This window comes from Hoplias malabaricus, chromosome 2, assembly GCF_029633855.1.
Source record: "Hoplias malabaricus isolate fHopMal1 chromosome 2, fHopMal1.hap1, whole genome shotgun sequence".
NCBI classification, from domain to species: domain Eukaryota; kingdom Metazoa; phylum Chordata; class Actinopteri; order Characiformes; family Erythrinidae; genus Hoplias; species Hoplias malabaricus.
Window position 1 is genome coordinate 57,851,601 of NC_089801.1, and position 11,510 is coordinate 57,863,110.

Genomic DNA, 11,510 nt, shown 5'->3' on the forward strand with positions numbered 1-11,510 from the left:
TGATTGATGTTTTCTCTTTGTAGTCCCTGCGTTTAACAACAGATCTTCAGAAATACATGAGACAGTAAGTGAATTGAACAGATGTCTACACAAATAACAGCAAAAAACAATTCTAAATCAAACCTAATATATTTCATATATTACTGTTTGTATAGCATCAGTACAGAATTAAAACATGGCTTATGCTGTATTTCATTTACCTTGTAAGCTGGATGTCAGAGCTGGTAATGGCCACTTGATAACAATGCATTTTCTGAAATTGTACATATCCAAACACCATGGAATCACTTCCCCTTACTGCAGTGGGCCAGTACTGTCTGTATGACTGAGATAATGAGACACAAACAGAAGCGTTAATAAATGCTTATGAAAAACGATACCACTGCTTTTACAGTTTGTCAATACAGGGGTAGCCATCTTAGATTCTGATCTTGGGGCTTTTAAACAGGCAGTCTAACTTGTGTGGGCATTTCAGTTTAAATGTCTTACTTAAAATTAAGAAAAATGACATGAGGTTTAAAATTGAATGCAGTTTTATACTGTGAGTATGTTTATATTGTGTACAACACCCCATGTTTTTATTTAAACTCTCCAGAAATTCTGATGTCTGAATCTGAGAGCAGTCAAACTTAAACATGATTCACCATGTTTGTAATCTCCATAACATTTCACTTTTTGCTGTTTTTTGTTCTTTGTTTGAAAATCAATGGTCCACGTGCCTACCAGAATATGGAAATGGATCTTACCTACCAGAACTACGAACCCAAAACCAGCCAATCAGATTCAATTTATGAGAATCTGGATCGCAATACCATGGAATCTGGATCCCAATGCTAGATTGTTCAGAATTTAAACTCATAACCAAATGATGGTGGGTTGAAAAGTTGTGGACCCCTCACTTACTCAAATTTGGTTCACAATGTCTCCATAATCTGCCCAGAGGTAACGCATGCAGACAAAAGCAGAATACAACACACTCCTCACAGACAATAACCGGAGGTAGGTGTTGGGTCTCTGGTGTGGGACTATGATGCTCCCAGCAACACCAGCATGCTGTCTTAATTATCATCATAGTTAGAAAAATGAAAACACCTCCAATAATAATAATAATAATAATAATAATAATAATAATAATAACAAACTGCCATTTCCAGGCTTCAAGCATAAATTCACCTGATGCAAATTTATGAAAAATATGCCATAAAAGAGGCTAGTGACCTTGTGCCTTTTTTGTGGTCTGAGCAGATCCCAGTGCCTGAGTACAATAATGGGGACACTGTACTGAATAAAAAGTGGTGTTCTTGGGAAGAAGTGTTCAACTGAGGTCATGACCTTCAAAGGTCATTAAAGTCACCTGTGCATGTCCTGGGAAAGTGCTCACTCTAGCTTATTAGACCACTTTGTTTCTATATCATATTTTAACAACCAAATTTTCTGGAATCCTATTGTTAAACTGAGCTTTGTAAGTGTGTGAATTCCATCAATCTGTTCTCTCTATTTTGGAGCCATTTTGTCATTTTTTTAAAAAACAGTGGTTTTATTTGTCAATGTTTTATATATTCAGAAAATTTGTTACATACCAGTTCCAATTTATGAATATTCAATGCAAATATGTTCTGGCAAATGTTTATTGCATAAATGTACTATTATGGTTTGTGGTAATACATTAGAGGCATAAAATGTTTCATTGCAATTATTTCTGGGACAAAATATTAAAAATTAACATTAAAATGGACATGAAGGGCATGTACTGTATTTTTATAAAAGTTGAACCTTTGATTTAAACTATATATATATATATATATATATATATATATATGATAATGATATATGTTTAAACTAATGCCTTCTCAGTGAGCGTGGTGCTTGTATAAGTTTATACATAATCACAGTGAATACAAATAATAATATAAAACAAATAAATATATGTTTTCTAAAGTAGAAGGTGAGAGTGAGTTTGAAGAACAATGTTTTGTTCCGATTCTCCTTGATTTGCATGAATTTGTTAAATCAGCAGCACACATTATTTAAAATCATTATTTATCAACCAGTAAAACTAGGTATTGGATGGTAACCTCAAATAATACGAACTCCACGAGGAGAGATTTGGAAAAAGTTAAACCAACACATTCATACACAGAGTATCACACTGGAATAATGTTATTTAGGTTTATGTTGGGTGTTATTTGTTGTTTGTTTTTAGTAAATAAAAACTGCTCAGATAAAAATTATTTTTAAATTATAATCTCTGGTGCCTACAACTTTTGCAAAGTACTGTGTATATAGACTTGTATTTGGGAAGATGTCTGTTGAGGTAGTAATTGACATTCGAATTTACACAAAGAAATCTTAATTAAAACAAAAATACATTTTTATGTGAGAGGGTTTGAAGTTGTGAACCAAATGTTTGTGAACCTGTCTAAAAAGCAGAAGTGATGACTTGCTCTGGATTGCAAAACCCGTGTACAAGTGCCCAAACTTCAGTGGCCGATTATCAAGCGAACAAATCAGCTTGTTTGCCATGTTTCAATAAGATAAGAACAGACTTGAAGAAACATGAATGTGCAAAATGCGCCAGAACATTCAAGTTTTACTCTGAAACAAATAAGATGTGTTTTATTAATTTAAACAAATAACCAGGCATTTTAATTTCAATAGACTATAGTGATTACAAAAATACACTCACCTGCTGAGACCAAGCTTGGTCCACATGTTCAGTGCATGATGAGATAAGTAACACATTTTGGTGGACATAACTGACGACAGGGTCATTGGTGCCCAAAGGTCACTGATGCACTTGGGCAGTGACGGTAAGTCTGCCCAGTAATTCTCACTGCTGAAACAGTTAATGCTGCTCTAATAAAAAGGGGTCAAAAGTCACAGGTCAGTACAGATTGCTGTGGAAGGAGCTGTGTGCCCAGCCTGACCCCTTCACTCTCCTCACATATCAGTGAGTCTTGGGATCCATGACCCTGTTTATGGACACAGGTTGTCCTTCCTTGGACCACTTTTAGTCAGTACTGTCTACATAAGACCCTGTGTTTTTCAGACACTTGTCTAAGTCAGTCTGATGCTTATGCTGATCGTTTCTCCTGCTTCCAACATTATAACTTTATGTTGAAATCTGTGTTGACATTGTTCAGTGTTGGGCTCTTGTGTTGATTTTTTTTGTTGGTCAGTGGTCAATTATTCTTTACTCGTCTTTGGGGCCTGTTTCAAAGTTTGCTCTTTTCTAAGGTGTTTTGATGGGTCTATAGCAGCAGAGCTATGTTGAAATAACAAACACACAACCTCATATCCTCTGTATTTAACCTGATGTGTGGGCAGCAATGCTGAAAGGAGGGGATGTACTTCTTGCTGAGGCAAAACCACATAGAAAGAGGACAACATATTCTAAAGAGAAGTAGGATTGACCGCTGAGGAGAACAACACCAAACTCACACAATTTTAAAAACAGTGGACTGGAGTTTGGGTGAACATCAGTGAAGCTGGAGCTCAGTTCAGGATGAAGACCCTCCTCATCTTCACCTTCTTCCTGATCTCAGGTCAAATGTTCTACTTTAACTGAATGTGACATAGCTGATTTTGAACTCTGTTCTTACAGCGTCTTTAACACTGTGTAAGATCCTAGTTCTGTATTAGTAGACATTCTGTAGGAGTGAGGGAACCTGGAAAAACTGATTAACATAAGAAATATAAGAAACGGAAAGCTTAAGTTTGATTGTCTGGTCTAGAGTCTGCTCTAATGTGAGTTGCTGTTCAGGAGGTACTACTACTGCATTCTCCAAGGTCAAAGAAGTGTTTAAAAGAGAAGGTCTACTGAACAGAATGTGAGAATACACACACATTGCTTAATCTGAAACTCAAGAAAAATGCTCAGATTTATAAATGCTTTAGGAACCCTTCAGAAAGAATAATAATAATAAAAAAACAATGACTTCAAACTTCCCACACCTAAAGACCTCTATTTTATCCTCATTTTACTGTGATCAAGTGGTCTATGCATTTATATTCCTTTAATTTTTGACAGTAAGATCATTGTTTGGAATTTGAATGGTTACCAGTCCATTATTTACTGCTTATCTGGGTCCGGGTTGTAGGGACAACAGTCAGAATAAAGAAACCCAGACCTCCCTCTACCTAGCCACCTTTTCCAGCTCTACTGGGGGGATACTGAAGCGTTCCCAGGCCAGATGAGACATATAAACTCTCGAGCGTGTTCTGGGTCTTCTCTGGGGTCTCATCCCCTTTGGATATGCCAGGAACACCTCACCAGAGAGGCATGCACACCAGATGCCCAAACCACCTTAATTAGCTCGTCTCTACATAAAGAAGCAGTGACTCCAATGTGAGTCTACTTCAGATTTCCGAACTCCTCACCCTGTCTCTAAGGGATAGTCCAGACACCCTGCAGAGACAAACTCATTTCAGCCACTTGTACCCGTGATCTCATTATTTCAGTCATTACACAAAACTCATGACCTCATGAGGGTTGGGCTGTAGATTGAACGATAAATTGAGAGCTTTGCTTTTTTGGCTCAGCTCTCTCTTCACCACAACAAACCAGTCCGTCTGTCAGCCTACTGCCCCATCTTTCCTGTACTTATGAACAAGACCCCAAGATACCTGAACTCCACTTGAGGAAAGAGCTCACTTCTAACCAGGAGAGAGCGCACAACAATTTTTCTAACTGAGTACCATGGTCTCAGATTTGGAGGTACTGACTCTCATACCTGCCTGCTGCAAACTGGACCTGTCTCGATGAAGCCAACAGGACCACATCATCTCTAAAAAGCAGACATGAAATCCTGCAGCCACTAAACCGGACACCTTCTGCCACTTGGATACACTGAGAATCTGTGACAACAGACAAACCTGATGGCGTCCAACCCCATCTGGATCTATTTTGCATTTGTGGCATTTGGTAGACATTCTTATCTAGAGACACTAACAGATTTAAATATTACAGAGGGAGTTGTAGGAGTTTTGCTCAAAGACCTTTATTGGTATAGTGAGAAGTGGTGTTTCTGCCTGAGTAGGGAAATTAACTCTAGTTTGCTATATGAAAATCATTGGTGTTACCAACTATGCTAACCCACTATATAGATATTAAACCCTGCTACAATGAAGAGGACATAACATTGTTAAGATCTGTTAAAAACCTGCTTCTCATTGGCATTTCCAGTGGGCTGCTTTGATGTGTTTGGCTAATCAGGATCAAGTGTCATGATCTACTATCAACAGCAACAGTCTGAACAGAATAATAAATATTTCTGTACGAAGGGAACATATGAGTGTATAAATATACAAACACAGGACACATGGGTTCATAATAAGAGACTTTGTCTATTTGACCTTGCTGGATTTTTATAGTGGTTTTTAGAAACCTGAGTTTACAGGACACTGGATTATACCAGTTTGGAGAGACTGAAGGGTGGAGTCATGATGTGGAACTGAAAGGGAAGAGAGGTTAGAAACATCAATATCTCCCTAATGATATTCATCGTGAAATTTTGTATAAGCTGAGATATTTCTGAAAGAAAAAAGAGGTCATAAGGTCATTGAGATGTCATTTATTTTGTATGTTTGACAGATGTGTTGTTCGCGACCCTGAACTGGAGAAGGGTTACAGACAATGAATGAATGAATGAATGAATGAATGAATATTACATATTGCTGTTTTAGAAAAACTGATGAGATCATACATCTCACCTACACAGAACCCTCCTTAACCCAGAGTTTATAGTGGAATGAGTTATCATACAGATGCACATGCTCAATTTTTCAGCAAAAAGAACAAAAGACTTGATTTGAACAAAACATTCCACTTGAGTCTGTGTGTGTTTTCATTTAATGTGTAACTGTAAAATCTGTTTGGTTTTTTTTCTTTGAAATTACATTTATATTTGCAGAAACTGGCAAACATTTATCTAGGGATACTGAGTTTAATCATATTACAGAGAACGACCCAAGAAGAGGTAGGAATCTCAGATGAGATAAGTTAAAACCTTTCTTCTGATTGGCAGGTCCAGTGGGCTGCTTTGATGTGATTGGCTACATGGGAAGAATCGTGAAGATCTACTGTAAACACCAGCAGTATGGACAGAATGAAAAATATTTCTGTAAGAAGGGAACAGATGAGTGTATAAATGTACAAAGAGAGAACACATGGGTTCATAAAGAGAGAGTTTCTCTGTATAATTCTAATCAAGATTTTACAGTGATCTATAAAAACCTGAGTTTACAGGACTCTGGATCCTATCAGTGTGGAGAGACTGGACGATGGGGTAATGATGTGGAACTGAAAGTAAAGAGAGGTTAGAAACATAAATATCTCACTAATGATATTCATCATGAAATTCTGTATAAACTGAGACATTTCTGAAAGAATAAAGAGATCATAAGGTCATTGAGATGTCATTTAATTTGTATGTATGACAGGTCCGATTTGTTCTTGTCCAAGTGCTGTGACTGGTTTTCTGGGAGAGACTCTCACCATCAACTGTTCATCTCCAGAGGAGTTTAAATCAAATGCAAAAAGTTTCCACAAATTAAATGGACAGGTTGTTACTAAAGTGATCAATAGAACTTGGTCTCAAATCAACAGATTCTCCATGTCTGAAGACTCAGAGGTTGTCAGTGTGAAAATCAGGGATGTGAAAGAAGAAGATAAAGGAGATTATTACTGTGCTGCATGGAACAGTGAGAAGTTGGTCAGTTATTTCTCCTACTACACATCGATTCAGCTGCAGGTCACTGGTGAGAGCACAGCTGTTTTCTGTTATTACGCAATACTGAAATTCGTTAGTATTACTGGGAAATATCTATAAGCCTTAAAATGAAACTCACCAATGCATATACCAAGTGCCTTTCATCAACAGACTATTTATGTTATGTGGTTTAAAAAATTTGTAAAAAAATCATGTTCTATTCCCAAGTGACCAGCCCAGCAACAACAACACCATCTGGAGAATATTCCAGTAAACACTCCGGTAAACACCAATTCAATCTCCATTTTAAATGTGAACAAGGGAGTTTGTGCAAAAGACAGAGACCACATTTCTTTCATTTAACCTCCAACAAAATATCAGTTTTGAAAACAACTTTATAATCTGGTGTTGGTTATGATAGAAATATAAGGAAATCCTCTCACATAATAGATGGGTGGGAGGTAACTTAAAGTGGGTTTATAAACAGATCTTTTTCCCAGTGGAGAAGCTGAAACACTGAACAGTCATGCTAGACCTTAAAAAGTCCTGATCATCAGTCCTGGTCATCTTTGAGAGAACATCCAGCTCCATTCTTGCTTAATCTGAACACATCCACAACTATCTGTGTCCATCCTTTCACTGTGAGAAAAACAACTCAACACTGTGGGTCTTAAAGAACCTTGAGCTTGAGAGAGATAAGCCTTGAAAGAAAGGGAATAGAAACAAAAGGAGAAAATCAAACTAACTGGTGTATTTCTGACAAAGATGCAAAAAATAACTAAAGGCTTTTCGGATTAATGTGGTGCTGAGAAACTGAACATGCAACCAACTTAAGCAACAGAAATTTAGAGGTATGGCTGCTGAACAGAATGGAATAAAGGCAAGGTGTGACATATACTGAAATGTGACCTTATAATTAGTTGCTGAGTATTCTGTATATTTTTTTGTTTGGTGTATTTTCTAAGTCTGAAAAATGTACACTTAATTGTAGTTTTGGCCACTAAAAATAAATTAAGCGAGGTCTCTGGCTTGTGCACACTAAACCTGCACTGTGTCAATCAAAGAGAGTAAATAACTGTGACTCTACTTAGTCTTGTGTTCAGTTGTGAAATGTCAGTTGTGTTATGTATTTTTTCTGTTTTTGTTTTTTCTCCAGTTTGCCCTTCCTTCATCGTCATCATCACTGTGTGTGTGTGTGTAGCTTTGCTACTGATTTCAGTGTCAGCTTTGATCTTCTTTACACTGAGACACAAGAAAACACAAGGTAAATAACACACACAAATTTTGGTGTGTAGATTTCAGATGTGTTTGGAAAGTCTGTCCAGGACAAGAATTACATTCCATTGTCACTATTCCCACTTTTAAACTCAACTAACAAATTGTACTGAGTCTTTGTATTTTTCTCTTTATAGACTCTGCCTTTATGAACAGACAATGTGGAGCAAATCATGCAGTAAGTGAACTGAATAGATTTCTACTCATGAATACAAAAAAAATGACTGCAACTCAGCCTCAAATCTAATACTTTTCAGGTTATTGTTTCTATAGTATCAATAATCAGTACAGCATCAGAACATGAATCATTCATTATATAATATATAATTATTATTATTATTATCCTACCCTCCATGTTTCTATCTTAAACGTTTTACAAGTTATGGTGTCTGAATGTAAAATAAGTCAATCTAAATTCTAACTAAAAATTGACTTCTAATTGTTTATAAAACATACAATAAGTGATAAGGTGTGGAGATTAATTAATCTGTACTTTGTGTTCTTCTTATGAATTAATCTACTTATAATGAAAATGGTCCATCTGGAAACCAGAACATGGACATGGATCTGGTCTACCAGAACTTAAAACCCAACAAAAACCAATCCGTTTCAATCTACGAGAGCCTGGATCCCATTACCACCGAGCCTGAATCTGAATACTAGATTTTTTTTTCTACACCTCAAACCAACCAACCAACCATATTCCCGTTAAACCGTCTTCCAACGTTTAAACTCCAATGACCACACTGAAACTCATAAAAACCAGCAGATTGTCTGTGTTGTGTATGAGAAAGCCCCTACTTCCTGAACATCAGCTTAAATATGATGCTCTCAACAATCTTAAAGAAATTTTATCATTTTCAAAAGTAAGCTCCTGCATGCAACTTCTGGACTTCTCTGAGTACTAACATTTCCTCCAGTGATTCACAGACTGAAACTGTGGCTGTGCATTTTTAGTAGAGATGGGAGCATATATGGCCCTCTCATCATAGAACTTCTACTCTGAAATCAAACCTTTCTCACCTGAGAAAACTGGATCTGAGATATAATCATCCAAAGCAGAGGCAGGAGAAACATTCTTCTCAAAGACAACCTGGAAAAACAATTGTGCAGACTGGAGTAATTCAAGTACAAAATCTCTGACCTGAATGTTTTCAATGTTAACAACACTGCAGAATATTTGAGCTATGAGTTATGTAATTCTAAGTTACTCAGTTTACATTAAGTTACACTGGGTGTTTTTCTCAGAGTAATAAAGTATGGGTCCAATGCTAAATGACTTTACACCATTAAAATAATTAACCTAAGGTTAGGTTATATATCTAATATAATTTTTAATGGATTTCTCATTTAAAATATAAGGTTTTAACTTGATTTAAGTGATTTCAGCCAGTGAAATTGCCTTTTTTTTATTAGCAGATATTTTGAAATAAATATTGTTTTTCAGGAAAATAATTCAAATAATTCTGCTTTTAATACCTGAAAAATGTCACATGATCTGCCACTGTAATGTGACACTTTCACTGGATAAGACTGCTACAAACATATAACATTTAAAGACTGATTGAACAAATATTTTCATATTTTTAAAAATTACTATATATTAACAATAGAAATGTATATCTTTCTCATCTCATAATTATTATTCTATATTTTGCATATATTTAATATGACGCCTCTTGGTCACAGATACATTTATGTAATGTGATACTATGTTGAATATATTTTATTTAGGTATATAATATGTTTATATATAATATGTTTATTATTGATATTAGAGAAGACCTCACTGGATAGAGATTTACTAGACTTAGATAATTCACTTAACTCTAAGTTTTATTAACTTAAGAAAAAAAGGTGAATGTCTGTAATTTTTGCTTTCACTGCTCAGCTCTGCATGTAAATGGTAGATGCAAACAAGCTTCATTTAAAAGCACAGATTTCCATAAAGAGTAATGCAATCCTGTATGGAGATGTATTAAACGAATAGCTTAAAGAGATGTTAGAAACAAGTGGATACACTCTCCTATACACACACACACACACACCAATTTTGCAACTATTCCATGCAGCTAGGCAATAATAAAATCAGTCAAAGGTATACATGTGTTTTGTCGTATGTTCTTTCCCAAGGCATTTTAGCATAGTCCAGTTAGGCTATTTTATGTGCAATTCTCTTGGGTCTTCTTCCATAGAGTTCTCAGTAGTTACATTTTACATTTACATTTTACATTTGCCAGGAAGTAATAAGTACATTAAAGAAAGACTTTCAGATGATTCCGTTTAGTTGAATCATGTATCATGGATGTGTGTTGAATTTCGAGTTTAGCTTTAATCTCTTTGGAATTTTTCCTTGGCTTTATTTTCTGTTTATTACTTCCCAATCAGGGGTTGATTTTCCTCTTGTAGGGAGTCCAGGGAGATTCGCTACAATACTGACTTTAAACGTCTTAATAATATTTGCAAATGCAATCACAGAAACATCACAATGCTTCTAGATTGTCTTTTTTAGCCACTATTGGTAAAGGTCTTGTCTCTCATTATTTTGATCTCCTCAGACAACTATAGCGTGAATTTAACACAAGGCTGCTGGAGATTTTAAAACCTGTGTCCATTCACTTTGTAGTTTGTGTTGGTCATCTTCCAGCACTTCATCAGTGTACAGGGAGGACTAATTACAGGACGCTATGTACTGGATATATTTGTGTGGTGGACTTAACTCCAGCAGTAAAATGACGGGTTTAGAAACAGCAGCATTCGTGTGTCTAATCCACTTATACCAGCAAGTTATTAACAATCCATTAAACCTTATTACATCCATATTAATAAAACAGAGGCATATACTTTATTTTAGACGCTAAAAATGCGTTAAAGCAGCTAAAGCTACCGCGTATATTCCGTCTTGCTTAAAACACCCGTTGGAAATTCAAATCAGAGAGCCGTTGGCCCGCAGAACTCTCTCACGCGCGCGGGAAGTCAGCCAATCACAGCCGGCCAGACTTGATACTCAGCAAATAGCGAAGAGGCAGATTGAGCAGAGGCCTGACTTCGGGCTGAAAACAGGTGGGAGGAAAAATAACTCCTGGCGTGAGGGTTCTCTTATCGGCCAAACAAAACGGAGGAGGGAAGGCTAAGAGCCAATCAGAGATTCCGTGCCGAAAAAGGCGGGATGAGATTAGCCAATTAGGTGAAAGGGGTAGGAGATGACGGAAAACCGGTGGAATAAAGCCACCAACGCCTCGGCAGCTCCAGCGATGAAGGAGCGCTCCCTCGCTCACGGACTAAAGAACGGTTTTGGGTTTTCCGCCGAGAAAAGCACGGACTGCGTCCGAACCGGGGGTTCGTTGGGCTCGATGTGAGGCTTTTTTGGTTTGTGCTAATAGTTTATTGTCCTCGAGCGGAGGCGTTTGGACCTGGATGGAGAAATTTGAAGCCAACCCTGGCGTCTCCTATGGACAGATTGCGAGAACGGGCGATGGGATATAATTAGACAAATTATAAGGTTTATAATTATTGTCATATTTG

General features: G+C 36.8%; 1 protein-coding gene and 1 long non-coding RNA gene across 3 annotated transcripts; one reads left to right on the plus strand and one right to left on the minus strand.

The window, feature by feature from the left end:
• The first annotated feature begins 3,370 nt into the window (after positions 1–3,370).
• On the plus strand, positions 3,371–9,015 carry LOC136686598 (polymeric immunoglobulin receptor-like). Of its 2 annotated transcripts, XM_066660493.1 has the most exons (8): positions 3,415–3,545; positions 6,027–6,122; positions 6,248–6,317; positions 6,442–6,759; positions 6,939–6,992; positions 7,867–7,974; positions 8,123–8,163; positions 8,538–9,015. In XM_066660493.1, exons 2-8 carry the CDS (start codon positions 6,099–6,101, stop codon positions 8,646–8,648), a joined length of 726 nt encoding a protein of 241 aa, XP_066516590.1. In that variant the 5' UTR covers positions 3,415–3,545; positions 6,027–6,098; the 3' UTR covers positions 8,649–9,015. The 2 variants fall into 2 exon arrangements, with proteins under 2 accessions (XP_066516589.1, XP_066516590.1); XM_066660492.1 differs by having other exon boundaries at positions 3,371–3,545; positions 6,027–6,317.
• On the minus strand, positions 3,565–9,141 carry LOC136686603 (uncharacterized). The gene is made up of 3 exons (XR_010800333.1): positions 9,009–9,141; positions 6,236–6,301; positions 3,565–6,120 (listed from the first exon to the last, which is right to left on the minus strand). It is a non-coding gene; the product is annotated as an uncharacterized lncRNA (long non-coding RNA).
• Between the last annotated feature and the right edge of the window lie 2,369 nt (positions 9,142–11,510).